Source organism: Vigna unguiculata, chromosome 3, assembly GCF_004118075.2.
Source record: "Vigna unguiculata cultivar IT97K-499-35 chromosome 3, ASM411807v1, whole genome shotgun sequence".
NCBI classification, from domain to species: Eukaryota; Viridiplantae; Streptophyta; class Magnoliopsida; order Fabales; family Fabaceae; genus Vigna; species Vigna unguiculata.
Window position 1 is genome coordinate 891,575 of NC_040281.1, and position 19,145 is coordinate 910,719.

The 19,145-nt window shown below is 34.0% G+C and overlaps 3 protein-coding genes across 4 annotated transcripts; all 3 read left to right on the forward strand.

Annotated features, from left to right (window-relative positions):
• Positions 1–5,477: 5,477 nt before the first annotated feature.
• LOC114179693 (plasmodesmata-located protein 6) lies at positions 5,478–7,944 on the forward strand. The gene is made up of 3 exons (XM_028066107.1): positions 5,478–6,359; positions 7,174–7,299; positions 7,370–7,944. Exons 1-3 carry the CDS (start codon positions 5,630–5,632, stop codon positions 7,378–7,380), a joined length of 867 nt encoding a protein of 288 aa, XP_027921908.1. The 5' UTR covers positions 5,478–5,629; the 3' UTR covers positions 7,381–7,944.
• Positions 7,945–10,260: 2,316 nt separating this feature from the next.
• Positions 10,261–11,066, forward strand: LOC114179948. Its single transcript, XM_028066465.1, has one exon. It carries the CDS (start codon positions 10,368–10,370, stop codon positions 10,758–10,760), a length of 393 nt encoding a protein of 130 aa, XP_027922266.1. The 5' UTR covers positions 10,261–10,367; the 3' UTR covers positions 10,761–11,066.
• A 1,936-nt stretch (positions 11,067–13,002) lies between these two features.
• On the forward strand, positions 13,003–17,483 carry LOC114177763 (plant UBX domain-containing protein 2). Of its 2 annotated transcripts, XM_028063273.1 has the most exons (4): positions 13,003–13,437; positions 13,628–14,561; positions 15,823–16,101; positions 17,015–17,483. In XM_028063273.1, the coding sequence occupies exons 2-4, from the start codon at positions 13,644–13,646 to the stop codon at positions 17,252–17,254; spliced, it is 1,437 nt and encodes a 478-aa protein (XP_027919074.1). In that variant the 5' UTR covers positions 13,003–13,437; positions 13,628–13,643; the 3' UTR covers positions 17,255–17,483. The 2 variants fall into 2 exon arrangements, with proteins under 2 accessions (XP_027919074.1, XP_027919073.1); XM_028063272.1 differs by having other exon boundaries at positions 13,004–14,561.
• The last annotated feature ends 1,662 nt before the right edge of the window (positions 17,484–19,145 follow it).

Sequence of the window (19,145 nt, forward strand, 5' to 3'; positions counted from 1 at the left end):
GAATCATAAAATATGGAATCGAAATAAAGTCAATATTGACGAGGTTTTTGCATATAATGTAGCAAAGGATGTCATAAGTGACAATGATGATCAAGAACCAATGACAATTGAAGATTGTCGGCAAAGAAATGATTGGCCAAAATGGAAAGATGCAATCCAAGCAGAATTAGATTCGCTTGCTAAACGAAAGGTTTTTGGACCTGTAGTTCGCACACCTGAGGGTGTAAAACCTATTGGGTACAGATGGGTTTTTGTACAAAAACGAAATGAGAATGGTGAAATTGTTAGATACAAAGCACGGTTAGTTGCTCAAGGTTTTTCACAAAGACCTGGTATTGATTTTGAGGAGACATATTCTCCAGTATTGGATGCAACAACATTTAGATATTTAATTAGCCTTGTTGCACAAGAAGGTTTGAATTTGCACCTCATGGATGTTGTTACAGCCTATTTGTATGGCTCTTTGGAAAATGATATTTATATGAAACTCCCTGAAGGATTTAATGTGCCCAACAAAGCAAATTCTAAAAAGGATTATTCAATAAAATTGAATAAGTCCCTTTATGGATTGAAACAATCAGGACGTATGTGGTATAACCGTCTAAGTGAGTACTTATTAAAGGAAGGGTATAAAAATGACCCTATTTGTCCTTGTATTTATATGAAAAGATCCGAGAATGAATTTGCCATAATTGCTGTTTATGTAGATGACATAAACATAGTTGGAACTCCTAATGAGCTCACAAAGGCAATTGATTGTTTAAAGAAAGAATTTGAGATGAAGGATCTTGGAAGGACAAAGTTTTGTTTGGGATTACAAATTGAGTATTTAAACAAAGGTGTTCTTGTACATCAAGAAGCTTATATAACGAAAGTGCTTAAAAAGTTCTATATGGACAAATCACATTCACTATGCACTCCAATGGTGGTGAGGTCATTAGATGTTGATAAAGACCCTTTTAGACCTCAAGAAAAAGATGAAGAACTACTTGGTCCTGAAGTACCATATCTTAGTGCTATAGGAGCACTAATGTATCTTGCTAATTATACTCGACCCGATATAGCATTTGCTGTAAATTTGTTAGCAAGATATAGTTCTTCACCTACAAGAAGACATTGGAATGGAGTAAAACAAATACTCCGTTACCTTAAAGGCACTATGAATATGGGCTTGTTTTACCCAAATGATTCAAAATTAGATCTAATGGGTTATGCAAATGCAGGTTATTTATCAGATCCTCATAATGGTCGATCACAAACAGGATATTTGTTCACATGTGGTGGCACAGCGATTTCATGGCGATCTGTGAAACAAACAATAACAGCAACATCGTCAAATCATGCAGAAATTTTAGCATTACATGAGGCAAGTCGTGAATGTGTTTGGTTAAGGTCTATAATTCAACATGTGCGACAAACTTGTGGTTTATCCTTGGGAAAAATGAAACCAACAACGATATATGAAGACAATAGTGCATGCATTGCTCAATTGAAAGAAGGATATATTAAAGGAGACAGAACAAAACATATTCTTCCAAAATTCTTTTTCACTCATGATCTTCAAAGAAATGGTGATGTAGAGATCCAAAAGATTCGCTCATGTGAAAATCTAGCAGATTTATTGACAAAGTCTTTGCCAAGGAGAACTTTTGAGCAATTGGTTCATAGGATTGGACTCCGCCATCTTAATGATGTAAGTTTACATGAGGGGGAGAAATTAGAAGATGCAAAAAACAATATTATATAGAATGATGTACTCTTTTTCCTTCACTAGGTTTTTATCCCAAAGGGTTTTTCCTAGTAAGGTTTTAACGAGGCACATTCTTTTATCAATGGACACCCAAGGGGGAGTGTTATGAATTAATGGTCGTCCATTGATTTATACAATTACTCATATGATTGATAATCATATTATTCATTACTCTTTATGATGTAATATTTTGTATTTACTATTTGATTTTATATCCTTTCTGGGTTACCATATTGTACCTATAAATAGGACTCGTCCTATCAGTAATGAGACATACATAAAAACAGAAGTTGCTCCCTACTCTCTCATTCTCTATTCTTCCTCTCCTTTGTCTCTCTTATTACCTTTATTTTATAACAATTTTGTTTTTGTTTTGTTTTATCCAAAGAGAGTTTTCGAAAGATTTATAAAGCTAATAAACTCCGTAAGTGGAATGTAAAATGGTAAAATTAGTCCATTTCTATTGATCTAATATTGTAAGTATTAATTATTATTATCATAATAATAATAATAATAATAATAATAATGAATTATTACTAAGTTCAAACATGTAGGAACTTAATATAGATCAGCAAAATGTCTCAAAAGATGCCAATAATACATAATAACTTTAAATTAGAAAATTTCAAAAGATGTACATTTTTTTTTGTTAAGATTTCATGTCGATTAGATATGTGACTAATGCTGCCTGCCCTTTTATAAAGTTTTGATATTCCTCTTTACTTATCAGGTCTAAAGAGTAAAACTATACAAATTTAAATATATTACTTTACTCACTACAAATTATGACTTTATTAAACATTATTTTTAAATTCATTATTTTTTTTTTAAGTTTTTATATGCCCCTTTGGCTTTGTACAGAAGGAAGATGTGTAGTAAATTGTAATGTACAAGTGAAGGTTGAGCTCACGTGTTTGAATGGACCATATTTGTTCAGCCAAAATTAATATTCACGCTACTGAAAATATTTTTCAATTACAATTCATGCTAAAAGATTTATTTTTATTTATTTTTTTAAGATTAAATATGTTTTTATCTCTCATGTGAATTTTGGAATTAGTCTTTCTTCAAAATTTTATATCAATTTAATCATTTATCTTTACAAATATGTAGATTTAGTCTTTCTTACCAAATTTTGTTAGGTTTATTTGACATTTTAAACGTATTTTATGATAATATTTGAATTAACAATAAAGCGAAAATGTATTAAATGGTGTAAACAATTCAAATATTATCATGAAATGTGCTTGAAATGTCAGATAAGTTTAACAAAGTTTAGTTAAAACGACTAAATTCACGCATTTTTAAAATTAAATGATTAAATTGATAAAAATTTTGAAAAAAGGCTAATTCTAAATTTTACTAAATTTTGAAAACACATATTTAACCATTTTCTTCTCAAGTAATTAACTTTATCTATTTTGAAAGGTAATAAATGAAATATTTGAATTAGCCTTTGTGGATGTTTAAGAACGTTAGGTTTCATTGAAGGATCCAACTGCATCTTTAAAATCCCAATTGCAAACACAACCATCGTTTAATTACGTCATCTCATCACAACCTGGATAAATTCACAAGAAACAAAAAAATACATTAAATCCTATATTTACTATTATCTAAAACTTCTGTTAAAAATAGTTTGATACACAACACAATCATTAAATTTTTCTTGTATATACGAGTAAATGTGAAAGGCTTTTTTTTTTTTTATTATTATTATTTCACATGATGTTTCTCCTCATCTACTGTACCAGATAATAATCTTACTATATTATGATTATAATTGACGTAATGAATTTATACAAACTTTAACAATCACACCCATGCTTTAATTATAATTTTATGTATGTCATTAGATGGAAACTTAAACAATAAAAACAAATCGTTAAATAAAAAAGTAATATGTAGTGGCATTTCGATATTATATTTTTCAAAATGCTCAGTATTTTGTTATTTCGAAAATTATAACAATTTAACTTTTAGTTAATACTAATGTGAATCTTTACATCATCAACTATTTTAAGAATAATATTTAAAATAAATAGTTTTACATTCATGACCTTTATAATTAAACATTGATAAAAAACATTGACTTATAGACGCCTTCCAATTAAATTTAACAAAGGATGAAATGCTTGTGAAGCATTTTTTTTTTTAAGTTTTATAGTGTGTTTGGATGAAATGGTATAATAGTAATTAATTTATTTGGAAAATTTGAATTTCTTTTAAAGAAAATAATGTGTTTGGATAAAAAAATTGAAATTTCTCAAAATTGTGGAATTGGTAATTGGTTAGAGAATAAAAAAAGTCCGATCCAAAAAGTTGAGTCGAGTTGAATAGAAGGTTGAGACGAGTTGTTTCGAGTAAAAGGTTGTGTCGGGCCGACCCGAGCTTAAGGTTTGAGTTAGGCCGAAAATCGAACTAGTTCAAAGATCAGGTCGAGTCGAGCCATTAAGTTGGGACGACCCGTATCGAAGGTTGAGTTAGGTCATCTCGGACTAAAAGTCAACTTTAACCAAAAAGTTGAATTAAGTTAGGTTAGATTCAAAGATAAAATTGAGTTTGGTATAAAATATAAATTAAATTATTTAATCCAAAAAAAATTAAAAATTAAAAAATTTCAATTACTTAATCCAAATTAATTATTTAAAAAATAAAAAATTAATTATAAGTAATTAAATTATTAAGTATTTCAATTTTTTTAAATCGGAAAATTTCTCATTGAAATACAATATTAAAGCTTTAAATTTTCTGAAAAGCTTTAAACTCGAGGGGTCCAATGCAATTAATATTAGAGATTTATCGAAAAAACTAAATTAGACTGAATTCCGTGGAAACGTTATATAATAGTTTTAAAAACTAAAAAGAATATAATATTTGAAGTAAAATTATAATTATTGTTGTTGTTATTTTCATCTTATCCCTTTCCCCTTTCCACATGGATCACCCATTTGAAGTGAATGTTTGTGATAACATTTAATATCTATTTTTAGATTAAAGATTTAATATTAGTTTGAATTGTAGGTGGTCGTGGTCTAACAGTGGAAGACCGAAATAATTAGGAGAGTGAATGAGTGATGTCGTGAAAAGAAAAGGAATGATATATGCCAAATGTCACACACTCCCATTCAAACAAACTGTTCCTATCAATAACAAAATCCAAGAACCAACATTTTTGCAAATTAACTCTGCTCTGTGCTCTATACCCCTCAATGCGATGTGCACTCTCTTTACACATCTAAATTACAACTTCACCATTTTTCAAAATTACACCTTTTTTACTGCTTCAAATAACATATGTATAAACACGAATGATTAGTAACATGTTGTTTTTGTTTAAAACAGTAGTTGTTACAGGTTGTGTCCATAAAATAATAGCAGTAGTAGGTAAAACTGAGTCCAGCTTTTGGCCTTTGGGTGGCTTTATAGTCAACCATTACCAGCCCCCTTAACCATTTTTTGACTTCAACCTTAATCTGCTCACTACAACACTACCAATACACGTTGCCATTAACTCAACCCAACCTCTTCACATCACAAAAATTCAATTTTTATATCATATTTTTGAAAAATATAACAACACTTATTCAAACCGTAAGAAATCTATGAATATTTTCCGGTAAATTTTGATTATTTAAATATAGTTGTGTGATGTAGCTGTGTATATATATATAAAAAAAAATGTGGATATATAATGTAGACATGCATATGCATAGATTATTAGTTAGTAAGTTAAAGCACATAGCAATCCACTTTTCTTGCTTTTGTTTCCACAATCATAAATAGCTTCTTCTTGCATCAACTTGGTGAGTTCCTTACGTAAATTCTCTCGGAAGCAACCCTTACCATAACAAAAAACTTCTCTTCCACGCACGCACCATGCCAAACCCAACCATGCATCATCTCCTTCTCCGCTTCCTCTTCCTCTTCTCCGCCCTCGCAACCCCCTCTTCCGCCGCCATCGACACCTTCATCTTCGGCGGTTGCTCCCAGCCCAAGTACACGCCGGGTTCGCCCTACGAGAGCACCGTCAACTCGCTCCTCACCTCGCTCATCAGCTCGGCTTCGTTCGCCAACTACAACAACTTCACCCTTGCCGCCGCCTCCTCCGACACCGTCTACGGCCTCTTCCAGTGCCGCGGCGACCTCAACAACGACCAGTGCTCGCGCTGCGTGGCGCGTGCGGTCACCCAGCTCGGCACGCTCTGCTACGCCTCCTGCGGCGGCGCGTTGCAGCTCGAGGGCTGTTTCGTGAAGTACGACAATGCGACGTTCGTCGGGGTGGAGGACAAGACGGTTGTGACCAAGAAATGTGGGCCGTCCGTTGGGTTGACCTCGGACGCGTTGACTCGGAGGGACGCTGTGCTGGCGTATTTGCAGACTCCCGATGGGACTTCCAAGACGTTCAGAACCAGTGGGTATGGGGATTTTCAGGGTGTGGCGCAGTGCACCGGAGACTTGAGTCCCACCGAGTGCCAGGATTGTCTCTCTGCTGCCATCCAACGGCTCAAAACCGACTGTGGGCCCTCCCCCTGGGCAGAGATGTACCTCGCCAAATGCTACGCGCGCTACTCCCAGGGTGGCTCCCACTCGCGCCCTAATAATAACGGTAGCGTAAAAACTGCTCCACCGCGCGCGGTGGTGTGGTCATCCCTTTCGACTTTCTTTCCTAGTGTGTGACTAATCATTTCTCTAACTTTTCATGTTTTAAAAAAATAAATAATTAATTAAACAAATTGACATTGATTAAACAGTTTTCGAATTTCGTTTATATGATGTTACTTCCCACTTCAAAAAGATGGTACGTAGTTGGGTGTGGAAACTGAAAACTGATCTGGCAAGTGGTAACGTGGATTCAAACTCAATTTACTTCCACACTCTGGATTCTTCTTTTCCTTTTACAAGAGAAAAATGTTTTTTTTGTGTGTGTGTGTTACCGTCAAAATATGTTTGAACAGGGGAATAAGAACAGAGGTAAGACTACGGTTTTTTGTTTGATCGTACATTTTTCTCAGTATTTGTGGGCAACAAGGTGTCTATTGTTTGGTTCATTGGTATTAGTTTTTGTCCTAGATCGGAAATTTCCATTGCGTGTAGATTTTGTGTACGAGGGATGGGTTCAGTAGATTACTCGCGTAACAGTTAACTCTGAGCTGATTATTTATCGAAAATTATGTGATTGTCATCATTTCCTCTTTCTAGAACGTATATATGTATCTGAATTTTCTATGTGCTTCACTGCTGCGGTGCTCCTTTTTATAATCTTTATCGAAAGTTATTCTTTAGGCTCTGCAAACGAGGAGAATAAATGATAATTGATACTGGGAATATAAAAGGGAAAAAGTAGATGTGCAAATTTTTGCTTGGTCTACCATGATTTACCACTATTTTAGCAATTTTCTTACTTAATATGAACAATGTAGATGACAGCAACCACAACGATGATGAGATTGAGAAGACACTCGCTATACTAATTGGACTCATTGCCGGGGTTGCTCTGATCATCGTTTTCCTTTCTTTCTTGTCCAAAGTGTGCGAAAAGCAGAAAGGTACGCTTCATATGCATCTAACTCTGTTTTCTTCAAGTGTTTAATTTATCTCTTTATCTGAATTATGCAGGTGGTAAATAAAGAACATAATATGTGCACAGTACTGGGATTGGATTCAACTTTTGCCCTTGCTTTATCTTTCGGTAGTCTCAAATTTCCCTTTTGTAATCAATCCATCTTATTCTTATCTTCTAAGTTTTCTGCTTAGTTCCTTTTATAAAGAAAATACCAGTGAAGGTATAGATAGAAAGATGTTATGGAAAAGTTGTTCCATGAAACAAGTTACACAATGGGTTGCAATAAGGAGAAAAGGCTCAAAGATTCCACTCTCTGTGACCATTCGTTTTCTTGTCTAGTGTCCACCAACGTGTACAAATACTGAAACGCTTTAGCGAAAACTGCAGCATGCATGCTTTGTTATATAGGCTTTTGAAGGGTATAATCAGAGTTTTTCTCTTACTTTTCATGTTAATCACCACCAAGAGCCTTACTTTCGATCCCAAAAGTTAGAATAAGAAAGGTTTCATGAAATTTCTGTCAAATCATTTGCTCCTACTCGTGCAGGTGTTAATTTATGATTTCTGTTTCATCTTTCAATAAATATAGAACCAGATGAGAAAGTAGATGTACACCTTTTTCTTTATCGATCGAGAGTTATTGTAATGATTAGTTTCACTGATGGTTACTTACTTTTTCCTATCTAACTTCATCAAATATTGTGATGATGGCCGAAAAATATACCCTGCAACTATTTTCATGTGATACGTTTTTCTGATAAAGGAAGTACCATCATCACTCTATTATTTTACAGTAAGAAATGGACCATTGTGGCATTAATTTAAGAGAAGGGAGGATTAGATATTTATTATAAGGTAATAATAATTAGAGAAGCAAACAATGTTGATGAAATTGCTCCGGATTCTTCGTTCTTCTCTTCCCATCTTGGTCTAACTCCTTCTCCATCATCGATTGCTTTTGAAAAAGGAACTTATTTTTGTCCTAGTATATGCAATTCTTGGCTCCACTTAACATCATTACTTACTTTACTAACCCTTTTACTAATCTTAATTATGGAAACATTCCTTGTCTCTCTTTTCTTAAGCAGAATATTGGACCCACGACACCATACGTGACAAAGGTTATAAAACCCTGTCGTGTTCATTGTATTTTACATTAAGGAAGTAGGCTCATAAAAATAAGAAAAAACAGGAGGATGATTATAAAATTTTAAACTCAACTACTAATTTTGTATCTTAATATATTGCACAAATAATAAATCTTGTGAAGATAGGCTTTAAGTCATAGTTCTGATATCATGTTATGAAGTACATTTTAAGCCTAACTCAATCCTCACAAAACTGATAGACTTTAATTCGTGATTTTAATATCATGTTATGAGGTGAACTTTAAATCTAACTCAATTCCACAAAATTGACTTGTAAGATGAGATTTATCCTAATTAGTCAATGTGAGATTTCCGATAAAAAGAGAGTAATTATTTAGATAAAGAAAAAGTGTAAATGGTTGTGACCGAAATGACCTATACATCCTATGGTTATCGAGATGAATGCAGCCACGTCAACTACTTTAGTTAATAGTTTAGCCATGAATTTGAAATAATATATTTAGTTTAATCAGTTGTTGCTATGCTTTTCAATTAATTGAGTAGTAGTTAAAAAGGTAATGAAAAAAAATAAAAGTAACAGTAGATGAGAAGATAAGGGAAATGAAATAGACGAAGAAAGTAGCAAAAGTGATTGTAGCATTATAATTTGCATAGCGAACTACGGAACAACTAGTTTTGGCTTGTTGCACCTTTGAAAAAGGATATTGAAAAAGGCGTGTAAAGCAACGGTGGCTTACACTTGCTTCTTCGTTTTTGCAAAATGTCGTTATTGGAAAAGGTAAGATTCTACTTTTGATTACTTCCTATCTCATTTCAAGAGTAGAACACGAAGCTTCTTATTAAGTCTTTTTCGATAATAGTCATGCCTAAATGGAAAGGCCTATAAGTTATACTGTTTCCTTAATTTAAAATTATTTATTACTTTCTTTTAAATATTGTGACAATTATATATTTATTTATTAATTTTAGCGCAGAAGAAAAATTTGGGGATTGATCATGACCTAGGGTAAAAGTAAAATTTGAGGGTAATGTCTCAATGTAATGAATGCTCAAAGTCTCAAGGCGTTTACTTCGTGCACTCCCATAATACTTTCATGCACCCCTCAAACTTTCATTCGGCCTTCAAAGAAGTGACTTGTGGATTAAATTCTCCAGAACAAGATTTTGTAGAACAAATTTTTTAAAATATGATTTCTGAAACATAAATTTTGGAACGTATGAATGTATTTTAGAACAAGTTTATTACATAAGTTTTCAAAAGAAAAAAACTTTCCAGAACTCATAAAATACTTTCTTGAATGAGTTTTCCAGAATATACATTCATGGATTGTGTTTCAAAAAGAGTTCTTTTGAAACACGTAAAATATTTTATGGTAAAAGCTTTTCGAAACAAGTTTTTTTTTTCTCCCTCTGGAGCATTCTCCATCTCTTCTTCTTCCTCCTCAGTGCAGTGGTGGTATAGTGTAGTAAAGTGATGAAGAGTGTTTGAATCTTTTCCTAGTGGGGGTGCAGTTAATAATTTTAAGGATGGATGAAGCAATAGACGAATCTGAATTACACAGCTCTAGTAGTTACTAAAACATCAGCCCAACTTATTTCTGGACAGAGTGATCCATAATTAGAAATTGAATTACCCAATTTAAAAGAAAAACACACTTCATATAGATAGGGAGTATAAGGAGAAAACACGGGGTGCAGTTAGTAAAAGACAAGGCCTCAGTGATTTATGGGTTGGGGAAGAAGTGGGTTACTTAGCGGAGGGTGGTGTGTGACGTGTGGAGCACGTGTCTGCAGGGAGTTGAATGTGAATGCGAAACGGTGGGCTATAAAAGGCTTAATTTGCGTGTCTGTCCGTGGAAGAAGCACCTCTTTCATTGTAATTGTAAAGGAAGAAAGAAGAAAGAAGAAGAAGAAGCATCATCGGAAGCTGAGATCTAATCTAATGGCGCTAGAGTGGGTTGTGCTGGGCTACGCCGCCGCCGCAGAGGCCATAATGGTCATTCTCCTCACGATCCCCGGCCTCGACGCCCTCCGCAAGGGTCTGATCGCGGTCACCCGCAACCTGCTGAAGCCGTTCCTCTCGGTCGTCCCCTTCTGCCTCTTCCTCCTCATGGACATTTACTGGAAGTACGAGACGCGTCCCAGCTGCGAGGGTGAATCCTGCACCCCCTCCGAACACCTCCGCCACCAGAAATCCATCATGAAGAGTCAGCGCAACGCTCTTCTCATCGCCTCCGCGCTCCTCTTCTACTGGCTCCTCTACTCCGTCACCAACCTCGTCGTCAAGATCGAGCAACTCAACCAGCGCCTCGAGCGCTTGAAGAATCGCGACTGAAGCCACCGCAGATAAGTCCGTTATTCCATCCCTCACAAATATGTCTTCTCTTGTTCTGCCTTCTACTTTTGCGAGGAAGAATTCGTTTACGTCGATTTCTTTTTTATTTCCAAATCCGTGTTTGCACCGTGACAGTTATTGAGTTTATTCTAGTGCTACTCTTTTTTTTCTATGCTACTTCTACTTTCGCCGCCTAGGGTTTCTTTTGGGGATTTTCTTATTTTTCCGCTGCGGGATCCAATCGCGTCTACCTCGTCGCTCTATTGTATCGTAGGAAAGCGTGGCTTCGATTATTCTTCGGTGTTATGTGAAATGCGTGCTTATTTTGATTATGCGCGTTATTATCAATTTTATTGCTGTTTGTTACCATGGGAATTGATGCACGTTGCACGTTACAACACAACTCGTCAATTGGAATGTGACAGAACGAAAATTGTCAAGTTTCAAACCTCAATTTGTTAATTTTTCTCCGACAAAATATGGAGCTGTAGTTGGATTTTGATTGATTGAATTCAGTTAAGTATAAGGAGTTCGACCATCTTGCTATGAAATTCTCTTTTTCAAGTGCGAGAGCTCATAAATTAGGAATGGGATCTCTAACATTGCAATGATTGAACCTCGCATGACCCTTAAGAATCTTAGGATTCATTATACCCAAATTCTATGTAGGCTTCAAGTTTTAGCTCTCGAATTTTTATTTTGTAGAAATTTTACGATTGAAGAGGTAATGAGCTATATCCCCACTTTTGAATATACCACTCGTTTATCTCTGCTAAACTAAATTTTGTTCCGGTGTTAGTTTTATTTTAACTCTAAATTCTTTTTTGGTACACTCTATGGTATAAGCTGGTTAATGTTAATTGTTAACATGCATTGTTCTGTTGCGTGCTTGTCCCCATTTTTGACCAAGTGGATATATTCTAATCCTGAAGGTGAGGCAACCATCAGAATCTTGCTCTGTTAAAGTGCTTTGACCTGTTAACTGTAATGCTCTGCGATCTTCCTTTGCTTTATTTTCTTTAATATATTGCTTTTCCATATCTTTTGTTGTCTTCCGCTAAAAGCTTCTTAAATGCTATACTCAATAATCTAACAATATATCAAATTTGAACAAGTTACGCGGCATGCTTTTGGATTTTTTTTTTTCATAAACACTTTTAAAGCCTTCTGAGACTAGAAAAAAATAAAGAAATATATATATAAAACGTTGGTTACATAAATATATCGATGTAATGTGCCCGGCAAAGCAATATTATCTAACCTAAAAAATCTGAGGGAGAGATGCCCTTAGTTTTAAGTCGAAGATTTCTTATTTCTTGTTTTGGCGTGAATGGTGTTTGATGGCCATAAGTTTAACACAAGGTAATTGAACCTTTTTATGTTCATTAATTTGTTTCTTGTGAACCAGAGCATGTTCTGGGCTAAAGACTAATCGTTGCAAGCATTAAGATCATTTACAATGATTTACCGTCCCAAACAAAGCATTTAGCTTGTAAAAAAATGTTTTTCAGTTAAATAAAATAAACAAAAGCTTTGTTTACTTTTAGAAGACATATGTGAACAAAAGATAATTGAAAATCATATCCATTAGTTACTAATTTAACTGATTATTCTAGTTTTAAGAAAGTATTTATAACTTTTTAATGGCGTAAAGTAGAGAAAATACATGTTTTTTTTATTAATTACAAATAGTAAATTGGGTGGTAATTATTTAATATTATTCGGTTCCCGTTTCAACAAGGTATTTCTATCATTTTTTAAGTTTGACAGTTTAAGAAATGATTAAAATGAATATTTTAAGTTATCAATTTAAACTCAACCATTCTCAATTTTAAGAAAATTTTTCATACTTTTTAAATAATAAGACATAAATTTGATTACCATTATTTTTGAATTTTTGAATTTTGAAGAACGAATTTATAACATCTTTTAAAATTTTGAGTTTTAATAAAGCAGTTGCAGTAATTTAATATATATATATATATATATATATATATATATATTGTATTAAATTTAAATTACTATTTCAGTGTCAGTTACTTTTAAAGTTTCAATTAGTAATATGCATGCCGAATATAAAACTTATGAAATTTGATATAAAGTTCATAGAATTTAAACAAACAATTAATTTAAGTATCGGATGCTCCTATTTTAAACTATTTAAATTTGTAATAATTAAACAACTAAAACAGCAAATAATCACTGTCCAAAAAAATCAAATCAGTGAAAAATAAAATAAAAGTATGCATTACACAAGTACTAACTAAATTAACTAATTTCTTCAACGAAGTGAATTAATTAATTATCTATAGAAAACATTTTAGATTGGATAAGTCATAGTAAGTGTGTGTAACCATGTCTGAAACAAGTAACATATAATTATTTTAATTGAATGAACACTTCTAATTTCAAGTTCTCTGTCTCCTTTGATTCAAACATACACGTGTTGCGAAGAGGAAAATAAATTTATGTCTAAAAGTCACTTAAACGCGATTATCTTTTATTGAGAGACCCCTAGAACTGAAAAAAATAATAATAATAAAAATAGGGCGAATGTCTCAGAAATTGATGTTTATGAGGTGGCTCAACCTTATTGGACAGTTTCCTCATAAAGTTAACACGGTGTGAAGTCAACCCCAGCTTCTACACATTCTTGTCTTCTGTGTTTTCTTGCAAGGTTCTATTTTTTTGTTTCCCTGTTCGTTCGTTCTTCTTCTTTGTACCCACTAACGTTTGTTCAGTTTCTTGATTAGTTGTGTATCTTTTATATTCGATCTCCCCAAAATTCATCGTCAATTTACGCGATTTCAACCCACTGATCTCTTCTACTAACCCTTCCCTTTGATCTGTTATTGTATTCCATATAGAATTTTGGTTTCAGCCATGGGCGACATGAAAGACAAGGTTAAAGGGTTCATGAAGAAAGTGAACAACCAATTCTCCTCTTCATCATCTGGAAAATTCAAAGGCCAAGGAAGAGTCCTCGGTTCTTCTTCTACACCCGCCGATTCAAATCCTACCTCTCGCCCCATTCCTTCGCTCAACCCTAATTCCAAACCTTCCTCACCCAATCCCAAACCCACTTCACCCAATCCCAAACCCATTTCACCCAATCCCAAACCCTCGCCCCAGAATACGGAGCCCAGTAGAAGCACCGAGAAGCCTCGCAAAGATGGTGATGGGTTTGACCCGTTTGATTCTTTGGTCACTAATTCCAACAGATCGAAAAACGGGTATTCACTGAACGTGTTTGAATGTCCCGTTTGTAAACAACCTTTCGGGTCCGAAGAAGCTGTGTCTGAACACGTGGATGATTGTTTGAGTAACCTTGTTCAGCGTGAGCCTATAGGTGATGATGGAAACGGGGTTTCAGAGAGTGAGATTGGGTCTAACACTGATGGTGAATTGGAGGTTTGTGTTGGGACTTACATTTCAGGGAATCCATCTGAGGGATCGGTTGATATTATTCTCAAACTGTTGAGGAATATTGGTAGGGAACCTGAGAATGTGAAGTTTAGGAGGATCAGGATGAATAATCCCAAGATAAAAGAGGCTGTTGGTGACGTTGCAGGGGGAGTTGAGTTGCTCAGTTTTCTGGGGTTTGAACTCAGGGAGGAGAATGAAGAGACATGGGCAGTGATGGAGGTTCCCACAGAGGAGCAAATAAAATTCATCAAGAAGGCAATTACGTTACTGGAATCACAACTTGTGCAGCAAGCACCTCCAAAGAGAGAGGATTCAGCGTCTGCAAATTCTGCGCAGACGAGTGTGAAGGTTGAGCGAAAGCCAGTCGACAGACAGGTAAAAATGTGTTGATAATGCTTCTGAAACGGCGCTATGGAGAAACTAAGTCCATTATCTGATCCTCATTTGCTTTTAACAGAGTGTATTGCATTAAAGTCTAGACATTATCCGTTTTTTGATATGTTTTCAATTCGTATTCTGGCTGGAAACTGTACTTGGGAATAGAATATGTTGAGGATCTAGAAAGCCGCTGTTTGGTTTTAATGTCATTAACTGGATTAGGAACATCAAACAGCAGAGTTAAGAAAAGGATATGAAGCGTGTAATGTCATTAACTAATCATTTGTATTGAATTTGGTCTCCAACTATAACTTTCATGCATAAAGTTGTAACCTAAGATTTCTTTGTTATCCTCATGTCTTTGCTTGTGTTTCTGGACGTAAAAGTTACGGCCTTAGGGAATTGCATGTTGTTTTAAGCTGATGGATATTCTGAAAATTAGGGTTGATAACTTATCTGCCGGTTTAATTAATTTTTATCATTTGAGGTTGATAGAGTAAGCAGAAGGCAGAGAACAATAATCCAGAGTCTTCGTTAAAAAAATTCATTTCACAATAGGAAAAGGATAAGCAAAACTACTAAATTGGGCAAGCTATTATAATGGTGCCCAAGTTTAAACACCCCCAGAGAAACCCTTCCTAATACAATAATTCAAAAACGAAAAATCGTGTACGATGTTTAAATATTTTACTTTTTGAGTTTGTCTCTATTGTTTTTCGAAACTGACTGCATCAGTTTTGATTTATGCAAGGTTGAAATTTACCTTGTGTATATCTTGCATGCTATATTTTTAATTTGACTCAAGTCAGGCATGGACAAATAGGATCCAAAATGTTATTTGTGAAGCCTCATAGAACTTTAATTTTTTTCATTTTCTCCAAGCTAATATAGCTTTTGGAGTGCCTGCAATAAACTGCTGACTTGAATGCCAGTAATTTTCAGTCCTTGTTTTAGTTTTCTATTTGCTTACTTAAAGAGGAAAGGCAGAGAGACAGAAAACCCTAATTTAAAGAAGGATATACTTTGTTAATTTCTGGCATATATAAATCAGTTGCAGAATCTGTTAACTGTGTGTGAATTCTACGTATTGTTCAAGTACTTCCATATGTGCATTAGTTATTATTCTGCAAAGCTCTATTTATGGACCATCACTTTCTTGTTAGTTTGGCGCTTTAGGACTTTTAACAATGATGTAATCGTAATGGACTAATTTTATATTGAATATGCTGTTTTTTCCCATTTAAAATGGCTCTTATAGGTGAAGGTCTTCTTTGCTGTTCCTGAAAGTGTTGCAGCTAAAATTGTGCTACCAGATTCCTTCTATAGCCTTTCATCTGAAGAGGTGAGAAGAGAAGCTGAGTTAAGGAGAAAAAAGATTGCAGATTCTCAGCTTTTAATCCCCAAGTCACTTAGAGAAAAACAAGCAAAAGCTTCCAGGAAGAGATACACAAAAACTATTATCAGAGTTCAATTTCCCGATGGAGTTGTACTTCAAGCTGTATTTGCTCCATGGGAAGCAACCACTGCTCTCTACGAGGTTTGTCCTTTGCTTACTTGATTTGTTCAATTTTTTTCACGTGTTTTGACCTAGACTTTTTTTGTCCATGTAGTGACATGGTAATGTATCAAGTTAACTTTACTTCTGGTTCTAAGTGATTCACACTGGTATCTTAGATAGATGTCACTTAACTGCTCGACATGAAACATTTAGATAGATGTCACGTTACTGCTCGGCAAGAAACTTTTCTTAGAAACTGCGAACCTTTTTTTGCTATGTCATGTGTAACTTTATTGCTTCTAATTGAGCATTCTGACAATCATAACCAGTAATCTAATTTGGAGCTCTGTTTTCAACTCAACTTTGAAAATTTTTAGTTGCAACGCAGGAGTCTCCCGGTCAACATTTTGAAATTTACAATTAGATGATTACAATGTTATGTTATGTCTCACTGATACAATACTATAGCAAAATAATAGTAATCTAATTTAGAGCTCTCTTTTGAACTCAACCATGGAAATTATTCATTGGAAGTACAAGGTTCATTAATGCATATTATAGCAAAACACAGGTAATGTATTTTTGATATTTGTGTTTGCACTCAATCATGGAATTTATTCATTGCAATAAAAAAGTTCTCCGCTTCCTATTTTGCAAGTGATGGGCTAACAGTAAGCTAGGATTTGTTCCTCTCCATGCAAGAGGACGCACACCTTAACTTAAAAGCTTAAAAGAGCTAACGTGTTTTAGTTACAATTAGATTTTTACGATTGCAATTTAAACACACGTCTCTAATTGGATAACCTGGCCTATTTTTCATTGGTAGGTAAACGCTTGTTGCACATTTTGAATGGATTTTGACCATTTGTTCTGTTTTCGTTCCCCAGATGTTTTGTCTTTCTGTTTATTTTAAGTCAGCAACTGAGAAGTTTTCTTTTTTGACATGTAATAGTTTGTCAGCTCAGCACTAAAAGAACCAGGTTTGGAATTTGAGCTAATGCACCCTGTAGTTGTCCAACGGCGTGTGATCCCTCATTTTCCAAAAGCAGGGGAAAATCCTAAAACAATAGAGGAAGAGGACCTGGTACCTTCAGCTCTAATTAAGTTCAAGCCATTGGAAACAGATTCTGTTGTTTTCACAGGTCTCAAAAACGAATTGCTTGAAATCAGTGAGCCACTTGTTAATAGTTAAGCAATTAGTTTTGTATGAACAATATTTTTGTTCTTTCCAGGGTTCTTTTAATTGATGTGGACATATATACAAATTTTTATACTCATTTTTAGTTGACAATTTTCTATTAAACTGTCATACTTTGATATATCTCAGTACAAATAAATCACTGTGAGGAAGCAATTCATGAGGCATTACTGCCAAACTGGGTCTAAGTGGTGGATAATTATAGAGTCTTCCCGTGCTTTAATGTCGATTAATCTCTGTATTTTTGAGTTGGTCTCTATGTTCTCGATTGTTTTTACTGTTCTGATAATGATAATGTTAGTTCAGGACCCAAATACAATATCTTTTTTTGTCTGCATCCATCAATAATTGGGAGTGAGACAGTCCCAGAATACAACATCTGTTTTTGCTCTGTTTTATCCCTCTTTTCTTCTTTTTTGCATCAGCAGACAAACACATCAACGCCCATACATGCATCCACCACTGTTCAATTCTTCACGTGGATGGCGGGACACACTTTCTCTAAATATTTATATATACATGCTATCTGCAAGAAGTAATGCATAACAAACACTATTCATTATGGAAAAGTGATGAAAGACCAAAGCAAATGATTGGAGTAACTGAGTATTATTAATGTACCACTGAACAATTATCAAAACGCATGTCATCTGCATCTCCAATTCTATCCAGAATAGTAACCCTAAATTCAAAACATTCTGCCAAACAAACATTCCCTTCCCACCCATCCTTCTTAACTTCTACGTATAAATTTTTTAGTTAGAATATTCAAAGTTCACTCTCCTTTATGCATGGTAAGAAAAATCTAATCAATGAATGTATAAATGGATGCCAAGATGAGTTCAGAAAAAATACATATATATTTTTAAACATCAACATTAGTGATAATTAGTGCATTATGGAAACATAACATGGAAACATAACCAAAAAACTCAGTAATCAATGCATTATGGAGATGAAGACATAAACAATACTAAAAAACTCAAGCAAAGAATCCAAATTCTATTAGTTTTTAATATATCAATCCAATTAAACCAATAAACATATATAAGCAAAAAAAAAACAACTAGATTTATATTTTGTATTATGGTGCCTACCGCAGCCCCTGGGCAAAGTTTTTTAAGATGACATTATGAATTGATGATGCATTTATATGTCTTAAAAACAATTTTCTTCCGACAAGTACTGCTACCATTGCGCCAGCTATCTTTTCTTAGATAGTATTTGTTTTAAGTGTAGAAAAAATATTCTTAGTAAGAACGTGTCCGAAATGTTTTAATAAATTATTATCTATTATAATGATTGTCACATTTGATTGACTTTTGGAACATTGAACATTGACAATTATGAAGGTGTTTTATTATTAATGAGGAAAAAGTGTGATTAGGTGTTGCAATACCAATGGTAGCCACTACCATAAGTTATGGTGTGCCATTATTTATGAAGGATGTTAATTGTTGTGTTGTGATCACCACCAAATAAAAATTACCAAAATAATTAATTGTGGTTATTCGTGACCACTGCCACTAGCCAACCCTAATGGTAATGGTAGGTTTCTATTAGTAACAATGGATGATAATATTAATATTCTTTTGAGAATAACATATATGTTGACCAAAATTATTTTCATTAATCAATTAAAATGATTTGTTTTTAAAATGTATTGCTTTTGTTTTAAAATTTCAATTGTGTAATTGTATGTTAAAAAAAACTTATATTAGAAGGTTGGTGGAAAAATGAAGTGGTTGACAAGGTAAATAAAGTATTCAAAATATATTAGGAAAAAACGTGTTGGAATTCTCTGAGTTGTATAGGATTAAATATGTATTAACATCAAGTAAACGATGATAAGTCTATAAACAATTTTTTTAATATCAAATGTAAT